Raw genomic sequence first — 19,950 nt, 5'->3', positions numbered from 1 at the left:
AGACTATCAGCCGTGCTCCCATTCCCGCCTGTGTCACTCATGACACAGGAGTGTCTGTGAGGATTCCTTGGTTTGTGACTGAACCCCGTTAGGCTGCACTGAAGGCTCATCAAGAGGACGCCTGTCCTGGCTCCTGTCACAGCCACTCCATCAACTCGCCACTTGTGACATTTGAAATCTTACACACTGAATCCAGCTGCCTCCCCAGAGAATTGACTCTCCCAGAAGGAGAAAGGAGAACCGTGGGCTTCCTCCAAGGAAGCAGCTATGTGTTGGGGCCAACCAAGCAGTCAGGTCCACGTCCTCACAGAGATCAGCATGTGCCCTTTGACCACTTGGGGAACCCTTGCTCTGGGGAACCACAGGTGCTCGTTGACCTCTTGGGGAACCCTTGCTCTGTGCTAGACCCCGGGGCAGCATGGCAGAGGGTGGCTGTGGGCTCCAATACATACATGAGACGGCTCTGGGAATTGTCAGAGGCCATGCACAGCTCACCACTTCCAATCCACACATGTGCTTTAGCTCTCTCACCAATGCCACTAACGTATGCTGAAGCCAACCAGAGACCCTCAAAAATAGCCTAATGACATGGTCCAAAAACCTGGCCAGATTGGGCCTGGCATGGTGGCTCACACCTGTAGTCCCAGCTACTGGGGAGGCCGAGGCAAGAGGATCACTTGAGCCCACGGGTTTGAGTCGAGCCTGGACAATACAGCAAGACCCCATGTCTAAAATTAAAAAAAAGAAAAATAATAACAACAAAACCTGGCCAGCTTGCTTGGTACACAGGTCACACCAAGAAAGTGAACAAATGGCTGGCTGGCTGCCAAATCCATATGTGATGGCAGAGCAGAACCTAGTGCTGGTGCCCACAAGGAGGACAGGACAACTTCTACCAGCCAAACTCAGGCCAAAACTCATAGCGGGAGGGTACCGCTGTTCCACCTCGAGCTTGGTGGGGCACACCTGAGAGGGGAACGAGCACACCACAACCCATCCTCACCGGCTGAGCCAGCAGATGGGGCCAGCCTGCTCCAGAGCCAGCCCCACTCCACGCCAAACCACCTGCAGGAAACAGTGACGAACACAGCATGGACTCCAGAGTAACGCATGCGGCTAATACAGGAAGACACAAATGAGATCGAGATGAGACCATGTTTGTCCAACACCACCACAAATACGGCATAATCAGAAACTCTGCAGGTCAAGAAGTGGGAGAGGCCTGGGGTATGCCAGCAGAGGCAACAGGCAGGGTCTGCCCCTGTCGGAAGGGGCCCACCCCTCACAGAGTGAGACGGACCCTCCAACCTGCCTCCCACCTTGAGGCAGCTCTTCCCGGACAGCCTGGCCTCGGCATGCATGGCCACCCCTTGGAGGAGGGAGTGAGACCCGGCCCATGGCATACTCAGTTCAGAACTGGCTGACACGGCCGGGCCTTGCCAGGGGCCAGTTATTCAAGGGAGCAGGTAAAGATGAACGGGGTCCACTGGGGCAGGATCCGCAGGGCCTTGGCAGGATGTGCACAGGGAGCCCAACCCCAGGCACTTCCTGCTGGTCCATGCAACACACCTGGCTGGGACCCCAAAGGTGGTGGCACCACATAAAAGCAAAAGAAAGTTGAAACTGCTGATCCAGACATGTTCATGGACTGTCCCGCTAACACTCCACCCTTGGGGCAGCCTCTTCAGCCTCCGGGAACCTGCCCATGGATGAGGAAGTGGGAGGGCAGGCAGCAAGGACACCACCAGCAGTCAGGTCAGCGCAGCCCTTTCCAAAGAAAGGCCCTCAGCAGAATCAAGAGGAAGAGGGGGGCGAGAGCGGTGGCTCATGTCTGTCATGCCAGCACTTTGGGAGGCTGAAGCAGGAGAATCTCTTGAGTCCAGGAGTTCAAGACCAGGCTGGGCAACATAGCGAGGCCTTGTCTCTGTACAAAAAATAAAATTAGCCAGGCATGGTGGTGCGCACCCGTAGTCCCAGTTACTCAGGAGGCTGAGGCAGGAGGATCATTTGGGCCCAGGAGTTCAAGGCTACAGTGAGCTACGATTGTACCACTGCACTCCAGCCTGCGCAACATTGCAAGACCCCATCTCAGAATCACTGGGGCCTGGTCAGCCAGTCCTGGAGCCCCCATGAGGGTGGTTTGGGTTCAGGAGACACATGACCAGGAATCAAGTGTCACCACCAGAGAGCATCCCAGAGGCTGCTGGAGTGCATGCCCCAGAGCACTGAGTAGCACTGGCCACTTGGGAAGAAGGGTTTGTATCAAGTGGAAGATGCCCCATGTTAAGCTGCCCATTGTCCTAAAGCTCTGTGGGAGAGGGAGGCCCCGGGAAACCCCTACCACCATGGCTCAAGGTCCCCATTAAGGATGTAAACCCCTAGTTCAGCAGCCAGAGACCAATGAGGGCTCCCAAGACAGCAGGGGACCCAGGGGACAGACATGACCACCCTGGGGTGATGGGCCAAGGGAACAGCTGTGGATGCAGAAAGGCTCCCAGAAGCCAAAACCACAGAGTGATTTCTGCTGATGGAGCACCTTCCACGGGTCATGGGCACACGAGGAGTGAGCCAGGTCGGGAAGGAGGCATCTAGGGAGAGGGGCTGATGGTGCCAAGGTGCCCAGCAGGCATGTGGGCACTCACCCAGCGGCAGGCAACCCTGCAGCAGGGCTGCGGATGTGGGCACCAGAACCCTGGGAGAGCTCACCTTAGTCAGTTCTGCCAACTGGACCCCCACCCCACAGAAAATCCTGCAACCAGCCAGATTCAAAGCAAACATTTAGAGCTAAAAGGTCAAATGTCCCCAACTGAGGAAGTTCTAATACCCAGAACGTGGGGCTTCCCAAAACCCACCTGAGGGAAGACAGCTAAAGAGGCCGAGGAGGAAGGGACAGTGCGGAGAGAGGGGGCCCAGTGACAATGGACACCAACACTTGTCACTGCACAGATGCTGAGACATAGGAACAGAGGGTGTCAGCATGAACTAGTGTTCTGCCAAGAAGCCCAATGACCATCCTATTTTTGCTTCTGAGCCAACTTAGGGAAGTTTTGGGCCCATCAATGCAGAACCCAAAATCCCCCGCCTGGGGAAACCCGAGCCACCTGGGGGAGGCCACCCCAGAGGTGCCTTTGTGGCGCTCTAGGAAGGCTCTCACCCCGGGGTGAGAGCCGGGTGACCTGGATAAAAAGGAGATGACAGAGTTTTTCTGTCTTTATCTTTGGAAAAGGCATCTGGCAGGGCTGGAGGACGCGAAGGGAGCGACTGGATGGACACACGCGAGGGAGGGGAGCCCCCAGCAGGGGAGCGCAGGCCGGCCCAGAATCCCAAGCAGGACGAGGGCCTCGGAGGCCATGGACCAGACAGAACAGACTGTCACAGGACCCGCCACACCACGGGCTCATAGGGTACCAATCCACCCAGCACACCAATATGGCTGCAGGTACTGAGATACTCAGGGCTCCGGGGACACATACGCAGCAGAGCTGAGGCTGCTGAAGCTCAGGGGTCATGAGAAGGGACATCTGGTGACGGGAAAGGATGGGAGGAAGGAGCCCTCCCAAGACCTGGAGGTCACTGTGACCTGGCACCCCTGGGAGTGGGCTGGGCTGCTCCCTCAGCACAGCTTCCAGGGCCCCTCAGGCTGTTCTCCAGCACCCACCTGGGCCCAGGAACTACACTCTTCCTTTTGGGTCCCAGCAAATGTCCCTCCTCCAGGGAGCCTGCTTGGTGCCTGCAGGCTACATTAGAGCCCACGGGGCTGCGGCTCTTCACTCAGGACCCCCACCTCCCAGCACAGCACCAGGTGCTCAGAATGTGACTGGCTAATTGGTGGTCACACCTGGGGGCCAAGGTTAAGGATGCATGCTCTGGTGAGACACCAGGTCTGACCCAGACTCCACGTGTCCAAACCCTGCTCGCTCATTTCTCAGGATCAAGGGGCTCTTCTCCACGCCTACTCCTCAGAGTCTGGGGGAGGGCTGGTCCAGTGGCCATGGTGTACAGAGGGCCTGCAGACAGTCCCAGTGGGTACAGAGGATGCCTGTGCCCACACCCCTGCAGGGCACACACTGCTTCATCTCAGCCTCCCATCCACTTGTGCCGATGGGCCAAGAGGGGTGAGGTGGAGGAGGAGCCCCTCCAGATGGGCCAGGGGCATCTGCTGAGCCATTTACTGGGGGTGGCTGACAGGCTCGGGGACACTTCTGTTGTTTTTTCAATGCAATCTTGTGACTCCTGTGGTTACCAACATCTCAACGCACATCCTGATTGAAATCGATGACATGTGGCTTTGCTAAATTTCCCCTACGTCTTCTACAGACCTCGGTATTCCTCCCGTCAGAAACTGCCACGCACATCTGCCCTCGGTCACATTCACCTCTGCCTAGGAAGGAAGGGGAAGTGCCCTCGAACTCCAGAACCCCAGGCCCTGGTCTTCAGAGCAGCCACGCTCATCTGCCATTGGCTGGCACAGCTCAGAGCCTGTCCGGCCTGGGGAGAGCCTGGTGCCAGCCACAGGGTGCATCAATGGGTTAATAAGTCACACAGAAAAGGGGCTCGACTTTAAACAAAGGGACTTCTCCGCACTGCATCCTGGCAAGGCCAGGCAGCGATGCTGGTGTGTGTGCAGTGTTCTTCCCACCAACGCACCCCTCAGGCTCTAATGAGAAATGCACCTTATGCCAAACCCGCCTGCTCTGGGACACCCTTCGTGGGGTCCTGCCACCAACTGTCCAGTACAGATCCTGGGGATCCACACAGCCCCTGAGCACCCGAGGAGCCAGGTGGCCTGGGGATCTGAGACGCCTGCACCCAGGAGGTGCTCAGCCTACAGCTCCAATGCAGGGGCAATCCCCTGCCTTTTGGGGACAGTCTGGGCCACCAAGGCTGTGGAAGCAGCTGGTCACCATGGCCGAATCTTGGGGGGCCGGGAATGACAGGTAACTTCTGGGTGCTCAGAAGCTCAGACGGCAGAGACATGCTGGCACATCAGGAAACAGAAGCTGCTGTCCTGCTGGCCCCTTTCCACACCCCCAGCCACGGTGCACTTCCTTCCCACCCACCTGAGCTGGCCCAACAGCAGGCGCAATCCCAGCTGGGCAAGCTCCAGTAAGGACCATTAAGACGGCTCAAGCAGCCTTTGCTAGACTTTTCTTTTCTTTTTTTTTTTTTTTTGAGACAGAATCTCACTCTGTTGCCCGGGCTAGAGTGCCGTGGTGTCAGCCTAGCTCACAGTAACCTCAAACTCCTGGGCTCAAATGGTCCTCCTGCCTCAGCATCCCGAGTAGCTGGGACTACAGGCATGCGCCACCATACCCGGCTAATTTTTTCTATATATTTTTAGTTGTCCGGTTAATTTCTTTCTATTTTTCAGTAGAGACAGGGTCTCGCTCTTGCTCAGGCTGGTCTTGAACCCCTGACCTCAAGTGATCCTCCCGCTTCGGCCTCCCAGAGTGCTAGGATTACAGCCGTGAGCCACAGCACCCGGCCTTGCTAAGGATGCTGAGGCCAGCCAAGCCCTCCCCCGATCTAGAGGACCCTGCTGTAGCCCCAGCCACGGCCACTGTTCATCCCACACCCCAGCGAAGAAGGAAGGCAGGTACACAGAGTGGTGGGCAGGGCTGCAGTGCCAGTGCCGGGCACACACCTGACACTTCTCCCAGACAGTGGCCACGCACTTTCTGTCTTGTCCAGAGTTCCTCATTTTCCACAGCCTTGATAAAGTGGCTCTTCCCTGCACCAGACCAGTGGGAGAAAGTCGGCATTTCTCCAACGAGAACCAGTCGAGCAGGGAAAGGGCGGCACCGTGTGCCAGACGCCCTGCAAGCCACTTTAGGATGCAACCCCCAAACACCCCACAGACAAGGAAAGTGAGGCAAGGAGGGGTAAGGATGCATAGCAAGAGGGGCCACAGGCACCCCACACTTCTAGGACAACCCCCACGCTGTGGAGCGGGAAACTAAGGCCCAGAGGGTGGCATTACTATACAGCTGGGTGCCCCCATCCTGGGTCATACTCTGCACTTTGCTCGTGTGATTGACATGAGGGAGGGGAAGGACACCGCTTGGCCCCCACGCTGGCCCTCAGCTGCCCTTAGACACCAGCTCAGACACCCAGAAGTTCTGTGTCTGAGCCCACTGGCCCAGCCTCCCTCCAAGCCCTGAGCACTTATGTACACCCAGCCTGCCGGCCCAGGCTGCCACCCCTGGGGCCTAGGCCACACTGCAGGCAGCTGCTAGATCTGCAGGCTGTCTTGGAAACAGCCCCAGCACAGTCGCTGTGGCGACAGCCCTGCTGGCACTGCCAAGTGCCCGGGCCTCAATGAATTCACGTGCCAGAAACCAAGAACAGCAAGGGAGAGGAGAGGAGAAGTGGACAGCAGTGAGGATGCCAGGACAAGCTCCCGTCAGAGTCACGGCCCCAGAGCACAGACCCTGGCAAGTTGTCCCCACTCCAGAGGAGAGAGGGGTCCAAACCCCTGTGCCTTTGTGGTGTGGCATCAGCTCACACTTCTGCTCACCAGCGCATGAGCCTCGCCCTGCACACCTGGGCTGTGGCAGAGCTGGCGCAGCTGGGGGCTCATCAAGCTCCTTAGCCCAGAGAGGAAAAGGGACCCTCCTCACACAGATGCTACAATGGGAGGGTCAGGGGCCCTCTCATCAATCCTACGCTGTAGGCCAGATGCTGCCTCAGAATCCTTCTCAACACAACTCCACTTCCTGTCTACTAGGAGCTGGCCCATGAGACAGAGGCGATTCACAGATCATGGGGTCACATGGCTCCATGCCCAAGGCCCTCAACCAGTAGGACCCTGTGCCCAGGTAAGGGAGCTGGGATGGCCTGGTCCCGACCCCAGAGCAGGCTGGAAATGAGCTGGACACAGGCTACTGGTGCCAGCTGCCTCCTCCTATTTGCCATACCCAGCATGAGCTGAGCACATTTTACTGGAACAAGCAGGCATCTGTGAGCATTCAACTCCAAAAATAGGGCCACCAGGAAAGAGAGGCACTCTTCCAGCTGCGACCTGCCCCTGCCCTCAGACGCTTCCCTGCATGGTCCTATACCCAGTCTGCAGCAGTTCAAGGGTCACACCCAACTCTGAAAAGGGAGAGACAACATCCCAAGATAAGAGCAAAAACAGGCCACTTCTGCTGACACAGCCCAGAAGCCACAGACCCACAGCCCCTTGCCAGAGACCTGCCCAGGAAGCCCTCCTCTGGGTCTTTCAGGCCACCAGTATCTAACACAGAATCTAATCTATAAACAGCACTTGTCCTGGGCTGAGAAAGCTCTACAACGTTCTCTGAGGACCCCCAGCCCAGGGTGAGCTCGCTCCTATAAGGGGAAGATGCTGCCTGCCCACCATCCCTGCACAACAGACCCGTCTGAAGCCACTGTCATGTGGTGGTTCATGGTTTACCGTGTGCCTCCTCCTGTGGGGAGGTCGGCCACGTGAGGGCAGGGGCTTCACCCCTCCTGTCTGCCAATGGCCATGGGGTGCACTTTGGAAAAACACTTGGGTGAGCAACCAAACCCTCATTCAGTGCCATCCCTCTGTGGAGGATGCCAGCCCCACTACATGATCTCGGAGCTGAGGTGGAGAGATTGGGGCCAGAGCCCACCTAGAATTGGACCAGAGTCCTACGGGGCCCAGCGCCCCCTGGAGCCAGACACCCCGTGGGGTGGGGAGGACCTGGAGGCGGAGGCTGCCCCTGTGCCACAGCAGCTCCCACTTCCACAGTGACATGTACACTAGCCCTTCCCATCAGGCTACGCACGACTATCTTGTTTTCAGTTCCAAAAGTCACAACCAGGTCACAAGTAAAAAGGCAGGTCCCACTGGAAGCTATGCCAGACTCGACGCTGTCCCTGAGCAAAGCTCCGGGAATACCCAGGGGCTTGCACGAGGGATGAGAAGCATTTTGAGTCCGAACAAGATCAAAATGGGGGTCGGCAGCCAGGAGGGTAGCTGGGCCAGGGTGGACACCCTCGGGTTCGAGGCTCAACCTCACCTGCACTATGTGACCTTGGGTTAGCCATCATCCTCCAGGTGTCCCGTCAGGGAAAAAAGGAGCTAGAACAAAGGGACCCTCTAGGTCTCATCTGGCTCTGGCCAATGGCAAGGCCTCACAGGGCTGTTCAGCATGGGCCTGGGAGCCCACGGCCCAAGCCTGGTCCCAGGACAGCAGGTACAGTGACACCAAGTCTGCCCGCCACACACCCACCCCAACAACCTAGACCAGCAGCTGGCAAGCTGTTCCCACGAAGGGCCAGAAAGTCAGTATTTCAGGCTTCACAGGCCAGTGTCTGTTGCAAAGACTTGAGCAAAATCAGCCATGGGTGATAGGAAAGTCGACGGGCAAGGTACATCCCAATAAAACTTTATTTACAAAGACAGGTGGTGGGCAGTGCCTGGCCCTCAAGGAGCAGTTTATTAACCAGATTTAGGCTCTAAGGTCCACTGAGATCACACTGTGGCAGCCCACTCTGTCAGTAGCCTACCCAATTCTGCTGAACTAAAACAGCAGCAAGCACTCCAGAAGCCTTGGGGCTGGGGGCAGGCAGCTACGCAGTGACGGTGGGCAGAGCCTATGGGCCTCACCTTCCTCAGGGACACAAAAAGAGGTCCCTGTCATCTCTACTACTAATCCCATGGGGAAACAGCTACCAAGAAGCTGACGCAGCCTGGTTCCCCATCAGGATCCCAGGAACATTTCAGAGAAGCCATGGGCAGAAGGCACCCACCGGGCCCTTCCCCACGGCAGCCCAGTCCCAGGGGAAGCTGAACGGAGCTCACCTCAGCCCCTGCAACCTGGGTTCCCACCCTTGTAGTGCCTTGCTGGGACATGTAAGTCACTCCCTCAAGATGTAGGGGGACCACGAGGCCCATAGCAGGAAGCTGAATTTCCCTAAAAAGTCACTGTTTTAAAGGGGGAAAGGAAAAAGGAAGTCCTGACCCAGCTGACCTCCTCAGGTCGGTGGGAAGAGATGAGGCCACTCCAAGCCTTCTGGGTTCTTGGTGGGGGGACACCACCCCTACTAGGGAGGGCAGCGAGAAGGGGCAGCCACCCCAACCCAGCCCCTCAGCCCACAGGCCCCCTCAGACCAGCCTAGCGTGGACTAAGGGGCTGAACCTCATGTCTCCAGGGTGAGCACAGATCGTGACATGGGGCTGACACACACATGGTAGTGCACACACACTCACCTCCAATGCTGAAGGTGTGGGCTGCTCCCAGCAGCAGGTGGGCTGCATCTGCCCACAGAATCCTGAGAAGACACCGCTGCTCCTGCCCCTCTCCTCATCCACTTCCAGCAAACGCCTCAGAGCCAGGTCAAGGGCAGCAGCTCAGCCCCCACCTCCCCGCAGTGGGCATCACCCAACCTGTGGGGTCCCCAACCTGCAAAACCCTGCTTCCCACCTAGAAGAAAGCTCAGCAGTTATCTTTCCATCCAAGACAGATTAAAAGGGGCTCACAAAAGTAGAGATTCTGCACCCATCTGAGCTGAATGCCAGGAAAGGGCCCCCGCAGCCTCAGCACCTGCAGGCAGAGCCTGCCCTTCCCCGTCACCTTCAGGACCTCTGTCTGGTTGGGGGGCACAGGACACAGAGGTCCTGCCACGGGGAGGCTCAGGAGGTGGGGGGCAGGCACTCAAGGTACTTCCTAACCCTCACTGCTCAGAGAAACTGAGTCCCAACGGGTGTGCACATGCCAGCCTTCCAGAAGCAGGGCACATCGTCACTGTTACCTCCACTCAGCCCCAGCTTCTCCAGATCTCGCTCCCTCTCACCAGGGCCCATGTGACCCTGCTCAAGACCTTCCCTCGGGCACGACCTGAAGCCAGGACAAGCCCACCTCAAGCTTGGGTCCCAAGAGTCTCCGCTGTGCTCATATCAGCTGAGGTCAGGTTCCGTGACCTGTGACCAGGTGACTCCTGAGCCAGTCCATGGCCAACCAAGCATCAGGGGCCCTACGGACCCTAACTCTGCCAGGAGAGTTAGGTGCATTAACACATTAGGGCATTTACACAGCTCCAAGACCGCCTCACACTTATTAGGATGGCTACTAGCAAAGAACTAAGTATCAGCCGGGTGCAGTGGTGTGCAATGTAGTCCCAGCTACTTGGGAGACTGTGGAGGGAGAATTGCTTGAGGCCAGCCTGGACGATGCAGCAAAACCCTGTCTCTTAAAACAAAACAAAAACCACCAGAAAACAAGTGCTAGTGAGGAAGAGGAGAAACTGGAGCCCTGCGCACTACTGGTAGGAATGTAAAATTGTGGAAAACAAAACAATCTTGTGATTCCTGAAAAAATTAAACATAGAACTTCCGCATGATCAAACAAGTCGACTTTTGGGTATATACCCAAAAGAAATGAGTGCAGGGACATGAACAGATACTCGTCTACCCATCTTCATAGCAGTAGTATCCGCAATAGCCAAACGGAGGAAGCAACCCAAGCTTCCGTGGAGAGATGACAGATAAACACCATGTGGTCTGCGCACACCGTGGGACACTATTAGTCTGGCCCCTGCCCACCACCCCTCACCATTCACCACCTGTTGGGCCGCTCGAGGTACAGAGAAGGCACAGGCACAGGAGGGCCCAGCTCGGCCCAGCTCCCTCTAAGGGTGCGTGGCACAGTGGGCTTCCCAGCAGGGAAACTGCTGAAGAAACCAGGAAAGCCATTTCTGTATTTAAAAACATAACACACTGTGGGAAGCCAAGGCGGGAGGATCACTTGAGGCCAGGAATTCAAGACCAGTCGGGGCAACACAGAGAGACCCTGTTTCTACAAAAAATAAAAAACTTAGGGCCAGGCCGCAGTGGCTCACGCCTACAATCCAGCACTCTGGGAGGCCGAGGCAGGAGAATCGTCTGAGCTCAGGAGTTCGAAACCAGCCCGATCAAGAGTGAGACCCCGTCTCTACTAAAAATAGAAAAAAATTAGCTGGACAACTAAAAATATATAGGAAAAATTAGCCAAGCATGGAGGCGCATGCCTGTAGTCCCGGCTGCTCGGGAGGCTGAGGCAGAAGGATTGCTTGAGCCCAGGAGTTTGAGGTTGCTGTGAGCTAGGCTGATGCCACAGCACTCTAGCCCGAGCAACAGGGCAAGACTCTGTCTCAAAAAAAAAAAAAACTTAGCCAGGAATAGGGGTGCACACCTGTAGTCTCAGCTATTCAAGAGGCTGAGGCAGGAGGATCACTGAGCCCAGGAGTTCAAGGCTGCAGTGAGCTACGATGATGCCACTGCACTCCAGCCTGGGCTACAGAGTGAGACTCTTGTCTCAAAAAAAAAAATAAAAACAAAACAAAACCCTAATGGAGAGCCAAGGGAGAAGCTATTTTAAATTTGGAGGACTTGCTCTCTCAGGTCATTTGTGGGACAAGGAGAGCCAATGGCATCTCCTCCTGCACACACGATGAAACAGGATTCTGTCCAACCTCCGTGGCATCACCCAGAGAAACTGAGGCTAGGGAAACAGCAGCCCAGGGCCCCAGGCTATCAGTGGGAGCCGGTGAGCTCCAATTTACCCAATCCCAACGTGCAGTCCTCAGTGTCCTTCAAAGGAGACACTTCCTTGTGAAAACACTTTCCCTGGGCACTGGGCAGTGAGAATAGCCCGTGAGGAGCTGACGCACCAGTGGGTCCGAGGCCAGAACAGGGGCTAGCTGGGAGGGCACACACCCAAGGAAAGTGAGTGAAGGCCTCGGTATCCTCCTCTGAAGAAGATGAAAACTGGCTACGGCCCTCTCGCCTGCAATCCTTTATTTCTCAAAGGCAGAGAAGCCCAAGGGGGGCTGAGCTGCTCTAGGCCGCCTGCTGCAGAGGCATCTGGGAATGCTGGGAAGCAGTGGGGAGAAGACTGCTAAGGCTCTCCATGTGGCGTTCCCTGTGCTTGGATGTCATCGCCTACCCACAAGACAGACTTGGGGTGATGACGACCCCCCAGGCACTGTCTCAGGAAGCAGCCCCTCCAGTGCCCCGGCTCCCCCAGCATCCAGAGCATCCACAGCACCCACTGTCCAGAAACTGCCGCTGGGCTGGTCTATGCTACTGTGTTGCCAGAAATCTGTGGTCTGATTGCCCCCCGAGCAAAGAACACAATCCAAGAACCTGGAAAGAAAGGCTGCTGGCTGCCAGTGCAGCCACACCCACTCAAATCCACCTTCGCACTGCACACTCGAGGACGTCTGCAAGGTCCTCAGAACATCCACACCCCAGGACAAGGGCAGCAGCCCAAAAAGACGTGGGTTTTGGCCAGTGACACCTCAGCAGCGCATGCACAGCTTCTGCAGCCTCGACCATAACGATACACACACCCACCACAGACCTACCGAGGTTCTCTGATCCCCTGTGGTCTAGGTGACATTCCAGCACCAACCATCAGCACCTCCTCTGGCCCTGCATAAACTCAGCCCTCTCATTGGTAAACAAACCCAGCTCAGGCAGAACAATAAAGCCAGGTGTGTTAAGACATTTCTGCCATATGGCCAGAATAAAGAAAGGTTAGAAATGTCCATCTCTGCCAGGCGCGGTGGCTCATGCCTATAATCCCAGCACTCTGAGAGGCCGAGGCAGGAGGACCGCTTAAGCTTAGGAGTTCAAGAGCAGCCTGAGCAAAAGTGAGACCCCATCTCTACCAAAAATAGAAAAAAAAACTAACCGGTGTGGTGGTACTCACCTGTAGTCCCAGCGACTTAGGAGACTAAATTGCTTGAGCCCAAGAGTTACAGGTTGCAGTGAGCTACAATGACACCACTGCACTCTACCCAGGGCAACAGAGAAACTGTCTCAAAAAGGAAATTCCATCTCATCCAACCAGGTATAGGTGACTTCCCAAATACCTCCCAAATCTGTCCTCTCACCAGGTCCCAGGTGCTGTTCCAGGTCAGGCCCTCAGAGCCTCCCTGCCTCCCACCTGGTCCGACCATGCCATCATCCCCGCAGGCATGCACAGGCCACCTTCATTACCTCTGCACCCTCACCACAGGACAGCAGACCGGGCCACAGACACACAAGGCCCTTGGCACCCAGGAGCCCCCAGGATCAGGCGCAGTGCTCGGAACACACAAATGCTCAAAGAACACTGGCTTGTTAGGGTCCACACCACACAGCCAGCAAAAAGTAAAGTGTCAGGGAAAAAAGACAGACACAAAATCGTATGAGTGCACGGTGATAACACGATGCAATGCACCGAGAAGAGAGAGCTGAGATGCCAACAGTGACTATCTGGGGCAATGGGAATAGCCTTGCTACTTTTAAGTACTTTTCAAGTTTTCTACACTGAGCTATACTGCATATGTAGTAAAAAGCAAAAAAAAAAAAAAAACTTCAAATGTGTCACTTTTAAAACAGGAGTTCCCCCATTCCACAAACTTCACCTGGACTTGAGGCTCCATCCCTCCAGAGGGCCTGCAGGAAGCCAAAAACGTGTTCTGCTGACCTGGCCAGGGATGGGTCCAGCTCTGGAGGATATAATTAGCATCAGACTCCAGTGCACGTGGACACTTCGGGTGGCAGCAGATCTCTAGGACACTTTTATTTGGAGGAACGGTCTCCTTTCAGATGCTTATTTGGGCACCAGCTTTTTTTTATTAAAAAGCAAAGTGTGAGGCCGGGCGCGGTGGCTCACGCCTGTAATCCTAGCACTCTGGGAGGCTGAGGCGGGTGGATTGCTCGAGGTCAGGAGTTCGAGACCAGCCTCAGCAAGAGTGAGACCCTGTCTCTACCAAAAATAGAAAGAAATTATATGGACAGCTAAAAATATATATAGAAAAAATTAGCTGGGCATGGTGATGCATGCCTGTAGGCCCAGCTACTTGGGAGGCTGAGGCAGAAGGATTGCTTGAGCCCAGGAGTTTGAGATTGCTGTGAGCTCGGCTGACGCCACGGCACTCACTCTAGCCCAGGCAACAGAGTGAGACTCTGTCTCAAAAAAAAAAAAAAAAAAAAAAAATCAAAGTGTGGCCAGGTGTGGTGGCTCACGACTGTAATACTAGCACTTTGGGAGGCCAAGGCACGAGGATCACTTGAGGCCAACAGTTCAAGACCAGCCTAAGCAACACAGCAAGACCCCACCTCTACAAAAAAATAGAAAACTTAGCCAGGCGTGGTGGCCCATGCCTGTAGTCCTAGCTACTCAGGAGGTTGAGGCAAGAGAATCACCTGAGCCCAGGAATCTGAGGTTGCTGTGAGCTATGATCACACTACTGCACTCTAGCAAGGGAAACAGAGCAAGACCTTATCTCACACACACAAAAAAAGGCAAAGCAATACCCCAGGAAAATGGATGGCTTAAAAAAAAAAAGTGAAGTGACAAAATAACTGCGTATCACAGCTGTCTCTGTCAGACATTGCACTTACAGGTCAGAGATCATTTGGAGGCATTGTTCCAAGTGTCCCTTTGGGCTCTGTGGCTGACTATGGAGATAAGATTCACAGACCAGGAGAAAATGCCAACAACCCAAGCCATAAAGGTAGAAAATGGGGAGCAAATCCCTAAAAATGAAGAACACAGAAGAGGCCAAAGGCTCAAAAGCACAGTATTAATTATAAGTCTGCACCGTGCCACCCCAAGTGGATTTCTGAAAACGGGGGTCTCCTCTGTGTCAAGCTGCTCCAAACCCAGAGTGTGGAGTTCGGGAAGCAGTCTTGTTTTTCAAGCTGCCTGGTTCCTCCCTCAAGGTCTCCCGGCGATGTCATAACCCTGGTGTGATGTCAAAACTAATTCAAGGGTGATGAACTCTGGCCTTGCCAATGAGTCAACAGAAGGGTGGGTTTCCCCGAGAGCTGTCTGGGGCCTGCTGTTTACACACAATCACAGCACAGGCACGATGCAGCCTGAAGCACGGTAAAGGGTCACAGTGGTGGCTGAGGGCGGGGTTTGGTCCCTCTCCCACACCCTCACCTGCCTCCTGCAGAGACTGCCAGCTCAGATCCCACAGACTCAGGTTGGCTCGTCCTCTTCCAGTGCCTTCTGGGACCCAACCCACCCAGAACCACTAACACCCACCTTGGAACACACAAACCGGACCCCACGTGCCAGCCAGGTGGAGGCACAAGGCCATGCTCCTGATGCTGGATGCCCCGTGCCAGCCCGTTTGCCCCCTGACCCACCCAGCCCTTGCAGCCCAGCCACGGCCCTTCAGAGGCAGAGCCGGGGCCACAATGCCTGGGTCTGGGTTCTCAGCTACTTTCCAGCTGGGAGATCCTACCCAGTGACTCAGCCTCCAGAGGAATCCCTGCCCATTTCCGCACCTGAGAACCTGAGAAATGGGAAGTCTCCCACCACAGGGAGACGGGGGACTAAATGAATTCCGGGGGACTAAATGAATTCCCGTGGGCAGCACAGCATGGGGGCCACACTCCACCGGTGTAAGCTGTTGTCACCTTTAGGCTTTCGGGGGGCAGTACAACCACTCCTATCACCAACCTTTGGGGCTCCATGGGGGCCCAGAATGCTGACGTTTAACCAGGGCTGGAGACCAGGGTGTGACTCCCACTCAGAACCCATGTCCCCTGTGACTCAAGCCACCTCCAAACCCCAAACAAGGTCTTGGCTCAAGCACTGGAGAGGCAGCCAGTGAAGACAGCTGAGTGCCCTCAGGCGGGTGACACTGCCCCGGCCACCAGACCCTCACCTGCCTCCAACATAAAGGGGGACCACAAGCTAGCCTTCTCCTCAAGGTGGTCAAAGTGACATGTGCTCGTGGCAAGGCCTTGTCTGAGAAGCATGCAGAGCTGGAGAGAAGCTGCCCTGCTCAGGGCCCGGTGGGGAGACCACTGGGAAAAGGAAGACAAGCCAGGGCTCCAGGGCTGTGCGGTGGGAGGGGAACTCAGGCTAAATTAAGGCTCCTCCTGCCACCAGTGCCCAGGTTGACATCCACACAGCCTGCCCACTTAGCAGCAGGCTGCAGCCCCCCCCCACAGCTCCAGGGTCGTCCAGAACAACTAGCTGCAGGCCTCAGTTCCCTGCGCACCCTGCCCCAGGACGGCGTACCAACTGTGCCTGGGACCTCAGCTGTGCATCATCTCCAAGAAGTGCCCACTCAACGCCCTGTTCCACAGGCCTTGTTTCTGTCCTAACATGGCCACAGGCCAGTTCTTCCTGGTTTCTGTGCCACCCTCCCAGTTCATCATCTGTCTGTTGCCACAAGAGTGTCAGCTGGTGACACGGGGGGCTGGCCTCGGTCATCTGTGGGTGTCCAGCCCCTGAGTGGTGGCCCTGCGCTGAGCAGGTGCTCAATCAAATTGAGTTAGATGAGTGAGCCTAGGCTATCTGTCTCCTGAAGGCTCTGCATGAACCCTGCAAGGGAGCAGGCACCGGCTCCCCTGGGAGCTGGCTCTAGATAGAGCACCAAGCACTGAATACACAAGAGGGTCACAGCTGCACTGAGGGTGGGACCCTCATCCCGAGAGAAGGATCAGTGGGGAGAGGGATGTCAAATACTGGGACCCTCACAGTTCTGAGGAGAATGCCAGGCACTCACCCAAGGCCTCGTGAAGCTAGTGGAGCCAAGATTCAAACCCACAGAGGCTCTATTTGCCCCGCTTCACTGACCCCTCCCTGGGCCCTCAATTCTTCCTGAACAACGTGTTCCCCTCCACCAACGAGCTTGTAATCCAAGAGAGGAGGTCACCCAGCAACAGAGCCCATCCAAGCCCACGGTGACAAAATATAACCCAGGTGGTTGAGGCAGATGCTCCTGGGAGGGTCACTTCCTCAGAGCAGTCAGAAGAAATTTCTCCAGCAAGTGAGGGACACTGTCCTGGAAGGATGGGTTGTGTCCATACTTCCTCTCTCTCCTCTTCCAGAAGTAACCCACCAGAGCAAAAAGGGAGATCCATGGAGCAGCCACCTCAGAATCCACTCGGGTTTTTATACTCAAAGAAAAACTGCATGCAGTCCAAAGTGGGCTGGGAAGGCCAGGCTGGCCACCAGGTCTGCACCAGGGCGGCTCCAACTTCAGATCCCTCTAGGGAGAGAAACCCCAGGGGCCCCTACCTGGGCTGCTCCCGGTCATCCCAGAGAAAGTTCAGCATCAAGTCCCATTCCAGCCCTGGCCACACCTGAATGTGTAAAAGCCTCTCCACAAGTTGCTACTGGCAAACCGTATAATCACAGCGCTGGGGAACAGAAAACTCTGGCTGCCAGTCGACAGAGTTGTCCTGGTGAGGTAACCAGTAAGCTTATCCAGTCACACAATCAAGTTCTTCAAGCCGCCTTCCCTGTGCCCACCACTGAAACCACGGGCAGCATCGGAGTTGCCCTGACCTTAGCTCGGTCACCACACTGCGCGATGGGCAAGATTAAATAGGAAAGTTGCCAGGCCACTTAAACTACCAGAGAGCTTTTGAGAAAAACATTAAGTTCAGATTATCCCAAAATTTAACCCAGCCAGCCAAGTTGCTCTGGGTGGCTCAGAGAAGTGCTTCCAGGGAGCCCCTCCTGGCTAGTCAACACATCGCCATACACAGCCAAGGTCCCAGCGTGCAGAGCTTAACAGTCTGCAGCTCCCTTCACCCACCCTCACAGGAGGAAGATCCAGCTTAATGAGGGGATGTAACCAACACCCTATTAAAAATAGCAGTGTGACAACATGAGGTGGATGCACAGGCCAGCCTTCCGGACTGGAGCAAGTGAGGGCAGCATCAGTGAGAGGGCAGGGCTCCTGGTCCCTGAAGCACAGAAGACCGTGGTGACCAAGTACCAAGTCCGCCTTAATTACATGACTCATGAGCTCTTACCCGGCTGTGTCTAGGAAAGCCTGCCTTCCTGCAGGACAAGTCACCATCGCCCAGGGAAAAAGACTCAAGGCCGGAATTCCACCAGGAAGAGAGGCTCAGGCTGGGCAGTAAGCTGCAGCTGCCACAGCCACTACCACCTCCTCCTCCTCCTCCTCCTCCTCCTCCTCACCTGCAGGGGCGCCTCAGCCTCATCCTGGAGAGTCATTCTGACAAGGTGAGAACTAGCTCTTCCAAAAAAGATGAAATCCCCATGCTATGAAAGAGAAAACTGAGACACCAAGACAGGAAGGAAACTGCTCAAAGAAGTAGGAAGAAGCGTTGGGGGGGGGGGGGGGCACCAGGAGAGCAGTAGAAATGAAACAGGGGAAGAAATTCCCGGCTTAGCTAATGGTGCTGAACAAGTCTGGGGCAGGAAGAAAGCCACATTCCTTCCTAGTTAGTCTCTCTCCTCACCCGCCCGTGCCCCCCCCCCAATCCCCAGTATACACAAACACACACATGCAGGGAGTGGGGCCTCCCAAGCCTGAGACCAGACGCACCCCCATCCCCAGCCACCTTATAACTACGAAGCCCCCAGTTTCCAGAAAAAGAGTTAAAACCTTCCCAAACCACTTCCCCTCAAGACCTGGCCACTGGGCATCTGCAACTTCTGTCCCAACAGGTGATGCCATGACACAAACAGAAATGGGAAGAGGCAAGTTTCTGACCGCGGCCCCAGATGTGCCCCAAAATCAGGCCTGAAAGAAGGTGCACAGCAGCCTCCTCTCCCCACCCCGTCAGGTGGCAGAAATGAAATGCCTCAAACTTCCCCAGATGGGCCCAAATTGGTCCCTGAGAAAAATCAAGAGTCAGCAGCCAGGTGCAGTGGCCAGAGCTTCCTCCCAGATGCCCACTATGGCCAGGGATCCCCCACATATGCCTTTAGGAAAACATCACAGCCCCCCCTCAACGCTTCCGCTCTCCAAAAGTGTTCACTAAGACAGGGTCACCCAGCCGAGGTGGAGCAGGGAGCAAGCTGTCACTTTCTGCCCAAACTCCCCCTCCCAAGAATCAAAAGAGTGACCCCATTGGAAAGCATCGAAGTCGGCCCCCCCGGTGCAGAGACAGCCTCCTACCCACACGAAACAGGCCCCCACAGGTGCCCCGACAACAATGCCCTGCCGACCCACCTTGCAAGGGACCTAGACAAAAAAGCTGCTTCCCAGGAGAGCAGACACAGGCACCCCCATCAACTGCCCTTCCCAAGGGCCCAGATGGAGAAGCCCTTAAGCTTGCCCCCCACCCCACCGTGCCCGGGCAGCGCTGCCCACCGCCCCCACACCCCGCCGCCAGGTGCGCAGACCAGTTCCTGCCCAGGTGGGCGGCGGGCCAGGAAAGGCCCCGACGTCCCCAAGTGCCGGCACTAACGCGCCCCTAGCCAGGGGAGCAAGTTTGGGCCCCTAAGCAGCCCCGGCCGCCAGCCTGTGTGGCGTCCTGGTACCGAGAAGGAAGTCGGTTCCCCGCGCTCCGGGCAGGACGGCCGCCCACCCCGCGCCCCGCTGGCCCAGGGACTCGCGAGCGGCACCCCGGACCCGGCGCCCGGGCGCCGCGACGATGGGGGCGCGAGGCCGGCCCGCGTCCCGACGGCCGCGCCGGGCCTGAAGCTGTTCACCTGGTTGGCGCGGTAGCTCTCGAAGGCCTTCAGGGCACTGTCAGTGAGCTTCACGTGAAACACAGACACCTTGCTACCGTCGCTCACGCGCCCGCAGGACAGCCCATAGCTCCGGGCCTCCTTCAGCGCCGCCATCTTGCGACCGTCTCTCCCCCGCCCCCCTTCCCGGCCCGGCGCCGGCGCCCGCTGACGCGCTGCATTATTCATAAAACGCTGGAGGCCACGCCCCCTCCGATTCCCGCGAGGCCAACAGTCGCCGGCGCCTCGCTTACCAACGTGCTACATTATTCATGAGCCGCGGTTGGCCACGCCCTCTGCGGGCCCGAATAGGCGCGTCGTCTGTTCCCCGACGTCCTGCATATTCATAAGGCACGGATTGCCCCGCCCCTCCAGGCCCCAGAGGCGGCCAATTCCGTGCGCGAACTCCGCCTCCACACGCGCACCTCTCCAGGCCCCACCTCCATGTGGATTATGCATGATCTTGACTCAGCCGGGAGCATCGAAGCCCCGCCCCCAGGCCGCTGACGTGATGCATTATTTATGAGCTCGC

At 56.4% G+C, this 19,950-nt stretch overlaps 1 protein-coding gene across 1 annotated transcript in view; it reads right to left on the bottom strand.

Annotated features, from left to right (window-relative positions):
- The window catches only part of ELL (elongation factor for RNA polymerase II), a 68,170-nt gene extending 48,583 nt beyond the window's left edge, over window positions 1-19,587 (bottom strand). Inside the window, exon 1 of the mRNA XM_045552542.1 lies at window positions 19,401-19,587. Within this exon, the coding sequence (XP_045408498.1) occupies window positions 19,401-19,535 (135 nt within the window). The 5' untranslated portion in view covers window positions 19,536-19,587. The remainder of the gene's footprint in view (window positions 1-19,400) is intronic.
- Window positions 19,588-19,950: the final 363 nt, after the last annotated feature.

This window comes from Lemur catta, chromosome 1 (genome assembly GCF_020740605.2).
Source record: "Lemur catta isolate mLemCat1 chromosome 1, mLemCat1.pri, whole genome shotgun sequence".
NCBI classification, from domain to species: Eukaryota; Metazoa; Chordata; class Mammalia; order Primates; family Lemuridae; genus Lemur; species Lemur catta.
The sequence above is the reverse complement of the archived record's forward strand: the minus strand, read 5'-3'. Positions and strand labels throughout refer to the sequence as shown.